At 55.1% G+C, this 15411-nt stretch overlaps 1 protein-coding gene across 10 annotated transcripts in view; it reads left to right on the forward strand.

The window, feature by feature from the left end:
* The window catches only part of ITGA10 (integrin subunit alpha 10), a 35963-nt gene that overhangs the window by 7799 nt on the left and 12753 nt on the right, over nucleotides 1-15411 (forward strand). For 9 of the 10 annotated variants that reach the window (XM_074529443.1, XM_074529442.1, XM_074529444.1 and 6 more), the window contains exons 7-15: nucleotides 2462-2610; nucleotides 3856-4006; nucleotides 4077-4242; nucleotides 4322-4395; nucleotides 6594-6741; nucleotides 11125-11273; nucleotides 11358-11501; nucleotides 13105-13308; nucleotides 14235-14365. In XM_074529443.1, the coding sequence (XP_074385544.1) occupies nucleotides 2462-2610; nucleotides 3856-4006; nucleotides 4077-4242; nucleotides 4322-4395; nucleotides 6594-6741; nucleotides 11125-11273; nucleotides 11358-11501; nucleotides 13105-13308; nucleotides 14235-14365 (1316 nt within the window). The remainder of the gene's footprint in view (nucleotides 1-2461; nucleotides 2611-3855; nucleotides 4007-4076; nucleotides 4243-4321; nucleotides 4396-6593; nucleotides 6742-11124; nucleotides 11274-11357; nucleotides 11502-13104; nucleotides 13309-14234; nucleotides 14366-15411) is intronic. The other variant, XM_074529436.1, reaches the window with a different exon arrangement.

A 15411-nucleotide genomic window follows, 5' to 3' on the forward strand; every position in this document is an offset into this window, starting at 1 on the left:
TGGCATTGTCCCTGTTGTGATGGCATTGTCCCTGGGGTGATGCCATTGTCCACCTTGGGGTGATGGCATTGTCCCTGGGGTGATGGCATTGTCCTTGGTGTGATGGCATTGTCCCTGTTGTGATGGCATTGTCCCTGGGGTGATGCCATTGTCCACCTTGGGGTGATGGCATCGTCCCTGGGGTGGTGGCATCGTCCCTAGGGTGATGGCATTGTCCCTAGGGTGATGGCATTGTCCCTGCGGTGATGGCGTTGTCCACCTTGGGGTGATGGCATTGTCCACCTTGGGGTGATGGCATTGTCCCTGGAGTGATGCCATTGTCCTTGGGGTGATGGCATTGTCCCTGGGGTGATGGCATTGTCCCTGGGGTGATGCCATTGTCCCTTGGGGTGATGGCATTGTCCTTAGGGTGGTGGCATTGTCCCTGGGGTGATGGCATTGTCCCTTGGGGTGATGGCATTGTCCACCTTAGGGTGATGGCATTGTCCCTGGTGTGATGGCATTGTCCACCTTAGGGTGGTGGCATTGTCCCTGGGGTGATGGCATTGTCCACCTTAGGGTGATGGCATTGTCCCTGGTGTGATGGCATTGTCCCTGCGGTGATGGCGTTGTCCACCTTGGGGTGATGCCATTGTCCACCTTGGGGTGATGGCATTGTCCTTGGTGTGATGGCATTGTCCACCTTGGGGTGGTGGCATTGTCCCTGGGGTGATGGCATTGTCCCTTGGGGTGATGGCATTGTCCCTGGGGTGATGGCATTGTCCCTAGGGTGATGCCATTGTCCACCTTGGGGTGATGGCATTGTCCCTGGGGTGATGGCATTGTCCTTTGGGGTGATGGCATCGTCCTTGGGGTGATGCCATTGTCCTTGGCGTGATGGCATTGTCCCTGGTGTGATGGCATCGTCCCTGGGGTGATGGCATTGTCCCTGTTGTGATGGCATTGTCCTTGGGGTGATGGCATTGTCCCTTTGGTGGTGGCATTGTCCTTGGGGTGATGGCATTGTCCCTGGGGTGATGGCATTGTCCTTGGTGTGATGGCATTGTCCACCTTGGGGTGATGGCATTGTCCCAGGGGTGATGGCATTGTCTACCTTGGGGTGATGGCATTGTCCTTGGGGTGATGGCATTGTCCCTTGGGGTGATGCCATTGTCCCTGCGGTGATGGCATTGTCCACCTTGGGGTGATGGCATTGTCCCTGGGGTGATGGCATTGTCCCTGGTGTGATGGCATTGTCCCTGCGGTGATGGCGTTGTCCACCTTGGGGTGATGGCATTGTCCACCTTGGGGTGATGGCATTGTCCCTGTTGTGATGGCATTGTCCTTGGGATGATGGCATTGTCCACCTTGGGGTGATGGCATTGTCCCTAGGGTGATGGCATTGTCCACCTTGGGGTGATGGCATTGTCCCTGGTGTGATGGCATTGTCCTTGGGGTGATGGCATTGTCCTTGGGGTGATGGCAATTGTCCCTTGGGGTGATGGCATGGTCCACCTTGGGGTGATGGCATTGTGCATTGTCCCTGGGGTGATGGCATTGTCCCTTGGGGTGATGGCATTGTCCCTTGGGGTGATGGCATTGTCCCTGGTGTGATGGCATTGTCCCTGGTGTGATGGCATTGTCCACCTCAGGGTGATGGCATTGTCCCTTGGGGTGATGGCATTGTCCACCTTGGGGTGATGGCATTGTCCCTGGGGTGATGGCACCTGGTGTTGGCCACCATGGTGTCCCCAAGGGCTGGGATGGTGTCCCCAACGTGGTGCTGTTGTCCTTGGGGTGATGCCATTGTCCACCCTGGGGATTTGAGGGGTTCTCGTGGTTTTGGGGGGTTCCCTGTGGGTTTGGGGGATGTCCCTGTGGATTTGGGGGTTCCCTGTGGGTTTGGGGGATGTTTTGGAGTTCTGACCCTCCCCATTTCAGGTGGGGGTGCTGCAGTACGGGGAGCACCTGGTGCAGGAGTGGGCACTGGGGAATTGAAGGGTCCCTGTGGGTTTGGGGGATGTCCCTGTGGATTTGGGGGTTCCCTGTGGGTTTGGGGGATGTTTTGGGGTTCAGACCCTCCCCATTTCAGGTGGGGGTGCTGCAGTACGGGGAGCACGTGGTGCAGGAGTGGGCGCTGGGGCAACACCCTGGGGATTTGGGGTTCCCTGTGGGTTTGGGGGAGGTTTTGGGGTTCTGACTGTCCCTGTTGCAGGTGGGGGTGCTGCAGTACGGGGAGCACCTGGTGCAGGAGTGGGCACTGGGGCAGCACCATGGGGAATTGAGGGGTCTCTGTGGATTTGGGGGTTCCCTATGGATTTGGGGGATATTTTGGGGTTCTGACCCTCCCTATTTCAGGTTGGGGTGCTGCAGTACGGGGAGCACGTGGTGCAGGAGTGGGCACTGGGGCAGCACCCTGGGGAATTGGGGGTTCCCTGTGAATTTGGGGGGTTCTCTCTGGCTTTGATCGTCCCTGTTTCAGGTTGGGGTGCTGCAGTACGGGGAGCACGTGGTGCAGGAGTGGGCGCTGGGGCAGCACCCCACAGCCCAGAGCCTGCTGGAGGCCGCGCGGAACCTGACCCGGCAGGAGGGCAGGGAGACCAGGACGGCCATGGCCATCCGGGAGGCATGGTGGGATTGGGGGGGATTGGGGGGGACTGGGAGGGATTGGGGTGGGATTGGGGGGCATTGGGGGGGATTGGGGCTAAGATCAGGGTGGGATTGGGGGGGATTGGGGTGGGATCAGGGTCAGAATCGGGGCTGGGATTGGCGTGAGATTGGAGTGGGATTGGGGTGGGACTGGGTCAGGATTGGAGGTGGGATCAGGGTGGGATTGGGAGCAGGATTCGGGAGGATTGGGGTGGGCTCTGGGGTGGGATCAGGGGCAGGACCAGGGTGGGATTAGGGTGGGATTGGGGGCAGGATCGAGGTGGGCTCTGGGGTGGGATTGGGGGCAAGATTGGGATGGAACTTGGGGCAGGATTGGGGTGGGCTCTGGGGTGGGATTTGGGGCAGGATTGGAATGGGATGGGGGCAGGATTGGGATGGGGTTGGGGCTGGGATTGGGCTGGGATTTGGGCTGGGATCAGGGTGGGATTTGGGGCAGAACTGGGGGCAGGATCAGGATCGGCAGTGGGGGTGGGATTGGGGCTGGGGTCAGAGTTGGGGTTTAGGGTCTAGGTTGGGATGGGGATTGGAATTGGTATCGGGTTTGGGATCAAGTCAAGATTTGGATTGGGACTGGTGTTGGGATTGGGGCCGGGGCTGGTACTGGGATCAGGATCAGGGTTGGGACTGGGATCTGGATTAGGGTTGGGATCAGAATTAGGGTTTGGATCAGGATCAGGATCAGGACTGGGATCAGGGTCAGAGCTGGGATCAGGATCAGGATTGGGATCAGGATCAGGGTTGGGATCAGGGCTGGGATCAGGATCAGGGCTGTGACTGGGATCAGGATCAGGACTGGGATCCGGGATCAGGGTTGGGATCAGGGCTGGGATCAGGATCAGGGTTGGGATCCGGGATCAGGATCAGGGCTGGGATCAGGATCAGGGTTGGGATCAGGATCAGGGTTGGGATCCGGGATCAGGATCAGGGCTGGGATCAGGATCAGGGCTGTGACTGGGATCAGGATCAGGGCTGGGATCACGATCAGGGTTGGGATCCTGGATCAGGATTGGTACTGGGATCAAATTTGGTATTGGGATCAGGATCAGGGTTGGGATCCGGGATCAGGACCAGGACTGGGATCAGGATCTGGATCAGAACTAGGATCAGGATCAGGGTTGGGATCTGGGATCACAGCTGGCACCAGGCTCAGCCCTGGGCAGGGCTCACAGGGGCTGCCCAGGCGCTCACCCTCCATCCCTCCCGCAGCACGGACTCGTTCAGGCCGGAGCGGGGCGGGCGCCCGGGGGCCGCGCGGCTGCTGCTGGTGCTGACGGACGGGGAGTCGCACGACGGGGACGAGCTGCCCGCGGCGCTGGCCGAGTGCGAGCGCCGCAACGTCACCCGCTACGCCATCGCCGTGAGCCCCTGCCGCCCTCCCCGCGCCCCCCGGGGCCTGGGGATCCTGCTGAGCCCTGTCCCCCCCTCAGGTGCTGGGGCATTACCTGAGGAGGCAGCAGGACCCCGAGGATTTCATCCGGGAGATCAAGTTCATCGCCAGCGACCCCGATGAGAAGTATTTCTTCAACGTCACGGACGAGGCCGCCCTCAACGACATCGTGGATGCTCTGGGAGATCGGATCTTCAGCCTGGAGGGTGCTGGTTTGGGGCTGGGATGGTGGGGAGGGCTGGGGATTCCAGATGGACGAGCTGAGTCTCGTTTCTCCTCTTTCAGGCACCCACGGGGACAACGAGAGCGCCTTCGAGCTGGAGATGTCCCAGATCGGCTTTTCCATCCACCACCTCGAGGTGATCCTGTCCCTGCTGAGTCAGAAATGACCCACAAGGCCAAATCCACTTTATTAGGACACCCATTCCTTTTTATATTCTGATTGGTCCTTTAATCAAAACAGTGGCTAATTAAGAAGCCACCCTTTGGTAATCAACACACGTTAACATGTTCACACACATTAGCACATACACATAACACACACATTAATGTTTGTGAACATTAAGGTGATCACAAACTCCAGGTGCAGAAAGTTAAGATAAGAATTGTTTATAATTCTTTTCTCTGAGCTTCTCACAGCCTTGGGAAAGTTGTGACCACAGTGAAAGGTGGAAAACAACCCTGAGCCCATCTCACCCCTGGCATGGCAGGGTGGCATTGATGAGGTGCCCCATGGCAGGAAGGAATGATGAATCTGACTCCATGTTCTTAGAATTCATTATTTTATTAATTTATTATTTTATGACACTCTATTATATAAAAGAATATTAAACTAAGCTATAGTAAAGAATACAGAAAGGATAAAAGATAATAATGAAAAAACTCGTGACTCTTTCCAGAGCCTCAGCTTGGCTGTGGTCTGTCATTAATTCAAAACAATTCTCATTAAACCAATGAAACAATGTCCAACCCCATTCCAAAGCAGCAAAACACAGGAGAAGCAAATCAGAGAATTCTAGTTTTCCTTTTTCCCTGAGCCTTCTCACCTTCCCAGGAGAAAATCCTGGGCAAGGAGAATTTTCCAGAAAATGTGACAGAGCCAGCGGGGCTGTGATTGGTCATTAAGTCAAAACAATTCTCATTAAACCAATGAAACAATGTCGAACCCCATTCCAAAGCAGCAAAACACAGGAGAAGCAAATCAGAGAATTATTGTTTTCATTTTTTCCCTGAGCCTTCTCACCTTCCCAGGAGAAAATCCTGGGCAAGGGGATTTTTCCAGAAAATGTGATGGAGCCAGCGGGGCTTGAGGACACAGTGGGGCTGTGATTGGTCATTAAGTAAAAACAATTCTCATGAAACCAATGAAACAATCCCTAAACAAATTCCAAAGCAGCAAAACACAGGGTCAGCAAATCAGAGAATTACTGTTTTCCTTTTTCTCTGAGCCTTCTCACCTTCCCAGGAGAAAATCCTGGGCAAGGAGAATTTTCCAGACAATCTGACAGAGCCAGCAGGGCTGTGATTGGTCATTAAGTAAAAACAATTCTCATTAAACCAATGAAGCAATGTCCAACCCCATTCCAAAGCAGCAAAACACAGGAGAAGCAAATCAGAGAATTATTGTTTTCCTTTTTCCCTGAGCCTTCTCACCTTCCCAGGAGAAAATCCTGGCCAAGGGGATTTTTCCAGAAAATGTGACAGAGCCAGCGGGGCTGTGATTGGTCATTAAGTAAAAACAATTCACATGAAACCAACAAAACAATATCCAAACACGTCCCAAAGCAGCAAAACACAGGAGAAGCAAATCAGAGAATTCTAGTTTTCATTTTTCTCTGAGCCTTCTCACCTTCCCAGGAGAAAATCCTGGCCAAGGGGATTTTTCCAGACAATCTGACAGAGCCAGCAGGGCTGTGATTGGTCATTAAGTCAAAACAATTCTCATTAAACCAATGAAACAATGTCGAACCCCATTCCAAAGCAGCAAAACACAGGAGAAGCAAATCAGAGAATTATTGTTTTCATTTTTCCCTGAGCCTTCTCACCTTCCCAGGAGAAAATCCTGGCCAAGGGAATTTTTCCAGAAAATGTGACAGAGCCAGTGGGGTTGTGATTGGTCATTAAATCAAAACAATTCACATGAAACCATGGAAACAATCCCTAAACAAATTCCAAAGCAGCAAAACACAGGAGAAGCAAATAAGAGAATTATTGTTTTCATTTTCCTCTGAGCTTTCTCATCTTCCCAGGAGAAAATCCTGGGCAAGGAGATTTTTCCAGAAAATGTGATGGACCCAGCAGGGGCTTGAGGACACAGCGGGGCTGTGATTGGTCATTAAGTAAAAACAATTCACATGAAACCAATGAAACAATTCCTAAACAAATTCCAAAGGAGCAAAACACAGGAGAAGCAAATCAGAGAGTTATTGTTTTCATTTTCCCCTGAGCCTTCTCACCTTCCCAGGAGAAAATCCTGGCCAAGGGGATTTTTCCAGTCAATCTGCCGGGGGTCTGGGGACACCGAGGGCACTGAGGTGACGTGTGCCACCCCTGCCAGCAGGACGGGATCCTCTTTGGCATGGTGGGAGCCCACGGCTGGGAGGGCGGCGTGCTGGAGGAGCGGCGGCGCGGGCGCGTGGTGCCGGCCCCAGGGGCGTTCCAGGAGCAATTCCCGCTGCAGCTGAGGAACCACGCGGCCTACCTGGGTATGGGGGAGCCCTGGGGACTGGGGGGGCAACGGGGTTGGTTCCAAAGCCCTCCAGATTTGGGGTGAATCAGGGGCGTTCCATGGCCTGGAGGTCAGCGGTGAAGTGGGGGTGCTTTGTGGAGTGGGTGTTTTTGGGGGGTTTTGGTGATACAGAAATGTTCTGGAAATTTGGGGTGTCCTGAGGATGCTCCAGACCTGGATATTTGGGATCCTTGGTGATACAGAAATGTCCTGTAAATTTGGGGTGTCCTGAGGATACTCCATGTTCTGGATATTTGGGATCCTTGGTGATAACAGAAATGTCCTGTAAATTTGGGGTGTCCTGAGGATACTCCAGACCTGGATATTTGGGGTGCCCTGGTGATACAGAAATGTTCTGGAAATTTGGGGTGCCCTGGGGATACTCCATATAATGGATATTTGGGGTGTCCTGAGGATGCTCCAGACCTGGATATTTGGGATGCCCTGGTGATACAGAAATGTCCTGGAAATTTGGGGTGTCCTGGGGATGCTCCATGTTCTGGGTATTTTGGATGCTTGGTGATACAGAAATGTCCTGGGAATTTGGGGTGCCCTGGGGGATGCTCCATGTTCTGGATATTTGGGGTGTTTGGTCATACAGAAATGTCCTGTAAATTTGGGGTACGCTGGGTGTGCTCCATGTTCTGGATATTTGGGGTGCCCTGGGAATACTCCATGGAATGGATATTTGGGGTGCTTGGTGATATAGAAATGTCCTGTAAATTTGGAATTCCCGCTGCAGCTGAGGAACCACGCGGCCTACCTGGGTATGGGGGAGCCCTGGGGGCTGGGGGGGCAACGGGGTTGGTTCCAAAGCCCTCCAGATTTGGGGTGACTCAGGGGCGTTCCATGGCCTGGAGGTCAGCGGTGAAGTGGGGGTGCTTTGTGGAGTGGGTGTTTTTGGGGGGTTTTGGTGATACAGAAATGTTCTGGAAATTTGGGGTGTCCTGAGGATGCTCCAGACCTGGATATTTGGGATCCTTGGTGATACAGAAATGTCCTGTAAATTTGGGGTGTCCTGAGGATACTCCATGTTCTGGATATTTGGGATCCTTGGTGATAACAGAAATGTCCTGTAAATTTGGGGTGCCCTGGGGATACTCCACATAATGGATATTTGGGGTGCCCTGGGGATACTCCATGTTCTGGGTATTTTGGATGCTTGGTGATACAGAAATGTCCTGGAAATTTGGGGATGCTGCATATCCATGGAATAGATATTTGGGCTCCTTGGTCATACACAAATGTTCTGGATATTTGGGATTCTTGGTGATACTCCATGTCCTGGATATTTGAGGTGCTTGGTGATACAGAAATGTCCTGGGAATTTGGGGTATTGTGGGGATACTCCATATAATGGATATTTGGGGTGCCCTGGGGATGCTCCATGTCTTGGATATTTTGGGTGCTTGGTGATACAGAAATGTCCTGGGAATTTGGGGTGCCATGGGGATGGTCCAGACCAGGAAATTTGGGGTACCCAGGGCATACTCCATGTTCTGGGTATTTGGGGTGCTTGGTGATACAGAAATGTCCTGTAAATTTGGAATTCCCGCTGCAGCTGAGGAACCACGCGACCTACCTGGGTATGGGGGAGCCCCGGGGGTTGTGGGGTGAACGGGGTTGGTTCCAAAGCCCTCCAGATTTGGGGTGACTCAGGGGCGTTCCATGGCCTGGAGGTCAGCGGTGAAGTGGGGGTGCTTTGTGGAGTGGGTGTTTTTGGGGGCAAAAATGTCCTGGGAATTTGGGGTGTCCTGAGGATACTCCATGTTCTGGATATTTGGGGTGTCCTGAGGATACTCCATGTTCTGGATATTTGGGATTCTTGGTGATGCTCCATGTCCTGGATATTTGGGGTGCTTGGTGATACAGAAATGTCCTGGAAATTTGGGGATGCTGCATATCCATGGAATAGATATTTGGGCTCCTTGGTCATACAGAAATATTCTGGATATTTGGGATTCTTGGTGATACTCCATGTCCTGGATATTTGAGGTGCTTGGTGATACAGAAATGTCCTGGGAATTTGGGGTATTGTGGGGATACTCCACATAATGGATATTTGGGGTGCCCTGGGGATGCTCCATGTTCTGGGTATTTTGGATGCTTGGTGATACAGAAATGCTCCATGTCCTGTAAATTTGGGGTGCCATGGGGATGGTCCAGACCGGGAAATTTGGGGTGCCCTGGGCATACTCCATGTTCTGGGTATTTGAGGTGCTTGGTGATACAGAAATGTCCTGGAAATTTGGGGTGTCCTGAGGATACTCCATGTCCTGGATATTTGGGATCCTTGGTGATATAGAAATGTCCTGGAAATTTGGGGTGCCATGGGGATACTGCATATCCATGGAATAGATATTTGGGCTCCTTGGTCATACACAAATGTTCTGGATATTTGGGATTCTTGGTGATACTCCATGTCCTGGATATTTGAGGTGCTTGGTGATACAGAAATGTCCTGGAAATTTGGGGTATTGTGGGGATACTCCATGGAATGGATATTTGGGATCATTAGTGATACAGAAATGTCCTGTAAATTTGGGGTACGCTGGGTGTGCTCCATGTTCTGGATATTTGGGGTGCCCTGGGGATGCTCCATGTCTTGGATATTTGGGGTGCTTGGTGATACAGAAATATCCTGTAAATTTGGGGTATTGTGGGGATACTCCATATAATGAATATTTGGGGTGCCCTGGGCATACTCCATGTTCTGGGTATTTGGGGCGCTTGGTGATACAGAAATGTCCTGTAAATTTGGAATTCCCGCTGCAGCTGAGGAACCACGCGGCCTACCTGGGTATGGGGGAGCCCTGGGGGTTGTGGGGTGAACGGGTTTGGTTCCAAAGCCCTCCAGATTTGGGGTGAATCAGGGGCGTTCCATGGCCTGGAGATCAGCGGTGAAGTGGGGGTGCTTTGTGGAGTGGGTGTTTTTGGGGGGCAGAAATGTCCTGGGAATTTGGGGTGTCCTGAGGATGCTCCAGATCTGGATATTTGGGATCCTTGGTCATACAGAAATGTCCTGGGAATTTGGGGTGCCCTGGGGATACTCCATATAATGGATATTTGGGGTGTCCTGAGGATGCTCCAGACCTGGATATTTGGGATCCTTGGTGATACAGAAATGTCCTGGAAATTTGGGGTGTCCTGAGGATGCTCCAGACCTGGATATTTGGGATCCTTGGTGATAACAGAAATGTCCTGGAAATTTGGGGTGCCCTGGGGATACTCCATATAACGGATATTTGAGGTGTCCTGAGGATGCTCCAGACCTGGATATTTGGGATCCTTGGTCATACAGAAATGTCCTGTAAATTTGGGGTACGCTGGGTGTGCTCCATGTTCCGGATATTTGGAGTGCCCTGGGAATACTCCATGTTCTGGGTATTTGGGGTGCTTGGTGATACAGAAATGTCCTGGGAATTTGGAATTCTCGCTGCAGCTGAGGAACCACGCGGCCTACCTGGGTATGGGGGAGCCCCGGGGGCTGGGGGGTGAATGGGTTTGGTTCCAAAGCCCTCCAGATTTGGGGTGACTCAGGGGCGTTCCACGGCCTGGAGATCAGCGGTGAAGTGGGGGTGCTTTGTGGAGTGGGTGTTTTTGGGGGGCAGAAATGTCCTGGGAATTTGGGGTGTCCTGAGGATGCTCCAGATCTGGATATTTGGGTACCCTGGGGACGCCCCAAACCCAGATAGTTTGGTACCCTGGGAATGCTCCATATCCTGTCAATTTGGGGTGCCTCGGGGATGCTCCAAACCTGTAAATCTTGGGTGCCCTGGGGACACCCCAAACCCAGATAGTTTGGTACCCTGGGGATGCTCCATATCCTGTCAATTTGGGGTGCCCCGGGGACACCCCAAACCCGGATATTTGGATGCCCTGGGGATGCTCCATATCCTGAATATTTGGGGTGCCCTGGGGATGCTCCTGACCCCGATATTTGGGTACCCTGGGGATGCTCCATATCCTGTAAATTTGGGGTGCCCCAGGGATGCTCCAAACCCAGATATTTGGGATGCCTTGGGGATGCTCCATACCTGGATATTTGGGTGCCCTGGAGATGCTCCATATCCTGAATATTTGGGGTGCTCCAGGGACGCTCCAGACCCGGATATTTGGGTGCCCCGGGGATGCTCCATATCCTGGATTTTTGGGGTGCCCCAGGGATGCTCCAGACCCGGATATTTGGGTGCTCCGGGGACACCCCAAACCCACCAGATATTTTGGTACCCTGGGGATGCTCCATATCCTATCAATTTGGGGTGCTCCAGGGACGCTCCAGACCCGGATATTTGTGGTTCCCCAGGACCCCCCCTGTCCCCCCAGGACCGTCCCCCCTCTGACCCCGCTGTCCCCCCAGGGTACTCGGTGTCCTCGCTGCAGCTGCCGGGGGGGCGGCGCCTCCTGGTGGCCGGCGCCCCCCGCTTCCAGCACAAGGGCAAGGTGGTGCTGTTCCAGCTGGACCCCGCGGGCACCGTCACCGTGGCCCAGGCGTTAACGGGGGACCAGGTGAGGGGTGCTGGGGGGACCCTGAGGGTTTTGGGGAGGGAGTTTGGGGTCCCCCCTCAGCCTCACAGCCCCCTGCACCCCCAGATCGGCTCCTACTTCGGCAGCGAGGTGCTGGCCCTGGACCTGGAGGGAGATGGGGACAGCGAGCTGCTGCTGGTGGCAGCGCCCTCCTACCTGGGCGGGCAGAGCTGGGAGACCGGGAGGGTCTACGTGTACCGGGTGGGGCAGGTGAGACCGGGAGGGGCTGCGTGTACCGGGAGGGGCTGCGTGTACCGGGTGGGGCAGGTGAGACCGGGAGGGTCTACGTGTACCGGGTGGGCCAGGTGAGACCGGAGGGGCTGCGTGTACCGGGTGGGCCAGGTGTGAGGGGCTGGGGTGGGCCTGAGGGTGTGGGGCAAGTGAGGGGACAGGGGAAGGGTCTGTGTGTGCCTGTGGGGCAGGTGTGGGTGTGGGGCAGGTGAGAGGGGCAGGGGAGGGTCTGTTTGTACCATGTGGGGCAGGTGAGAGGGCAGGTGTGAGCCTGAGGGTGTGGGGCAGGTGAGAGGGGTTGGGTCTGCGTGTACCGGGTGGGGCAGGTGAGAGGGCTGGGGTGGGTCTGGAGGTGTGGGGCAGGTGAGGGGACAGGGGAAGGGTCTGTGTGTGCCTGTGGGGCAGGTGAGAGGGGCTGGGGTGGGCCTGGGGGTGTGGGGAAGGTGAGAGGGGTGAAGGGAGGGTCTGTGTGTGCCTGTGGGGCAGGTGAGAGGGGCTGGGGTGGGCCTGAGGGTGTGGGGAAGGTGTGAGGGGCAGGTGTGAGGGGAAAGGGGAGGGTCTGTATTTACCGTGTGGGGCAGGGATGGGCCTGGGGGCGTGGGGCAGGTGAGACAGGGAGGGTCTGTATTTACCGTGTGGGGCAGATGTGGGTCTGAGGGTGTGGGGTAGGTGAGAGGGACGGGGACTGTGTTGAATTGGGGTGAACTGGGGCAGGGGATGGGTGGATCAGCAGGATGCAGAGGGACTGAGGGAATTTGGGGCGATCGGGGGAACACGGTTGGCATTGAGGGGCTGCCCATCCCGTGGGGGTACCGAGGGAATTTGGGGCGATCGGAGGAACACGGTTGGCAATGAGGGGTGCCCGTCCCTTGGGGGTACCGAGGGAATTTGGGGGAACACGGTTGGCATTGAGGGGCTCGCCATCCCGTGGGGGTACCGAGGGAATTTGGGGGAACACGGTTGGCAATGAGGGGCTGCCCCGTCCTGTGTGGGTACCGAGGGAGTTTGGGGCGTTTGGGGGAACACGGTTGGCAATGAGGGGCTGCCCCTCCCTTGGGGGTACCGAGGGAATTTGGGGGAACATGGTTGGCAATGAGGGGCTCCCCGTCCCTCAGGGGTACCTGGGGAATTTGGGGCGATTGGGGGAACACGGTGGCATTGAGGGGCTCCCCATCCCGTGGGGGTACCTGGGGAATTTGGGGCGTTTGGGGGAACACGATTGGCATTGAGGGGCTCCCCGTCCTGTGTGGGTACCGAGGGAATTTGGGGGAGCACGGTTGGCATTGAGGGCTCCCCGTCCTGTGTGGGTACCGAGGGAATTTGGGGCAATCGGGGAAACACGGTGGCAATGAGGGGCTCCCCGTCCCATGGGGGTACCGAGGGACTTTGAGGGAACACGGTTGGCATTGAGGGGCTGCCCCTCCCTCGGGGGTACCAAGGGAATTTGGGGTGATCGGAGGAACACGGTTGGCATTGAGGGGCTCCCTGTCCTGTGTGGGTACCGAGGGAATTTGGGGGAGCACGGTTGGCACTGAGGGGCTCCCCGTCCCTCGGGGTACCGAGGGCTCCCCCGCACCCCCAGGAGCGCCTGAGCCCCGCGGGGTCGCTGCTCCCCGAGCCGAGGCCGCAGGATTCGCGCTTCGGCTCCGCCCTGGGCGCGGTGCCCAACCTGAGCCAGGACGGGCTGGCCGGAGCCGTGGTGGGCGCCCCGCTGGAGGACGGGCACCGAGGGGCGCTCTACGTGTTCCACGTGGCACCGGGCACCCTCCTGCCCCAACGCAAACAGGTGAGGCACCGGGGAGGGCGGCAGTGACAGCGCTGGTGGGGCTGGGGTACGCTGTCAATGGATAGGGACACCTCAGGAATGGGGATGTGGAGAGGGACAGGGACACCCCAAAATCAGAGATATTGAGAGGGACAGGGACACCCCAAAATCAGGGACATGGAGAAAGACAGGGATGTGGAGAAGGGACAGGGATGTGGAGAAAGGACAGAGACACCCTGGGAATGGGGACATGGAGAAGGGACAGGGACACCCTGGGAATGGGGACATGGAGAAGGGACAGGGACACCCCAGGAATGGGAACATGGAGAAGGACAGAGACACCCCAAATCAGGGACATGGAAAAAACAGGGACACCCTGGGATCAGGGACATGGAGAGGGGACAGGGACATGAAGAAATGACAGGGACACCCCAAAATCAGGGATATGGAGAAGGGACAGGGACATGGAGAGGGCACAGGGACATGGAGAGGGCACAGGGACACCTCAGGAATGGGGACATGGAGAAAGGACACTCTTATAGTGTATAATAATTGAGAAATAATTAGTTTCTGGTTGTGATGGCGTGAATTATAACACCTGGATTGTCTCACCCTTCACATGGGACTAAAAATAGAATGAAAGTTTTAAAAACTTTTATTTTAAAACTTTATTTTTACTTGATTTTTTTTTACTTGATTTTATTTTTACTTGATTTCATATTTCATTTAACTTTATTTCAAAAGTTTATATTTATTTTACTTGATTTTAGTTTACTCGATTTTATTTTTACTTGATTTCATATTTCTTTTAACTTTATTTTAAGAGTTTACATTTAAAGCTACTTATTCTATTTTATAAAACCAACTGAGCCTCTCAGTCACCCCATCTCTGGGCCAGAAAAGGGTTGAAAAATGAAAAATTTAAAATTTAAAATTCTCGTTGGCAGCGCATCGAGGCGGCGGCGCTGGGCTGGAGCCTCCGGTACTTCGGGATCAGCGTGGACGGACGGACGGACATGGACGGGGACGGACTGGTGGACGTGGCCGTGGGGGCGCAGGGGGCGGCCGTGGTGCTGCGGTGAGCAGGGGACAGGGGTGGGGACACCTGGGAATGGGGACAAGGGATGGGGACATGGAGAGGGGACAGGGACACCCCTGGAACAGGGACATGGAGAAGGACAGGGAGACCCTGGGAATGGGGACATGGAGAGGGGACAGGGACACCCCAGGAATGGGGGTAGGGACATGGAGAGGGGACAGGAATGGGGACAGGGGACAGGGACTTTCTGGGATCAGGGACATGGAGAAAGGACAGGGACATCCCAGGAATGAGGACAGGGACACCCTGGGAATGGGGACAGGGACATCTCAAGAATGGGGATGTGGAGAAGGGACAGGAAGACCCTGGGAATGGGGACAGGGACAAGGGACAGGAACATGGAGAAAGGACAGGGACACCTTGGGAATAGGGACAGGAACACCTTGGGAATAGGGACATGGAGAAGGGACAGGGGCAGCCTGGGAACAGGGACACCCCAGAAATGGGGACATGAAGAAGGGACAGGGACATGGAGAAGGACAGGGACACCTTGGGAATGGGGATGTGGAGAGGGGACAGGGACATGGAGAGGGGACAGAGACACCCTGGGAATAGGGACATGGAGAAAGGACAAGGACATAGAGAAAGGACAGGGACATCCCAGGAATGGGGACATGGAGAAAGACAGGGACACCTTGGGAATGGGGACAGGGACACCCCAGGAATGGGAACAGGGACACCTCGAGAATGGGGACAGGGAGAAGGGACAGGGACATGGAGAAGGACAGGGATACCTTGGGAATGGGGACGTGGAGAGGGACAGGGACACCCCAGGAATGGGGACAGGGACATCCCAGGAATGAGGACAGGGACATCTCGAGAATGGGGATGTGGGGAAGGGACAGGAAGACCCTGGGAATGGGGACAGGGACAAGGGACAGGAACATGGAGAAAGGACAGGGACACCTTGGGAATGGGGACAGGGACACCCCAGGAATGGGAACAGGGACACCTCAAGAATGGGGACAGGGACAAGGGACAGGGACATGGTGAAGGGACAGAGACACCCAAGGAACAAGCACAGG

Source organism: Zonotrichia albicollis, chromosome 30 (assembly GCF_047830755.1).
Source record: "Zonotrichia albicollis isolate bZonAlb1 chromosome 30, bZonAlb1.hap1, whole genome shotgun sequence".
Lineage (NCBI taxonomy): Eukaryota > Metazoa > Chordata > Aves > Passeriformes > Passerellidae > Zonotrichia > Zonotrichia albicollis.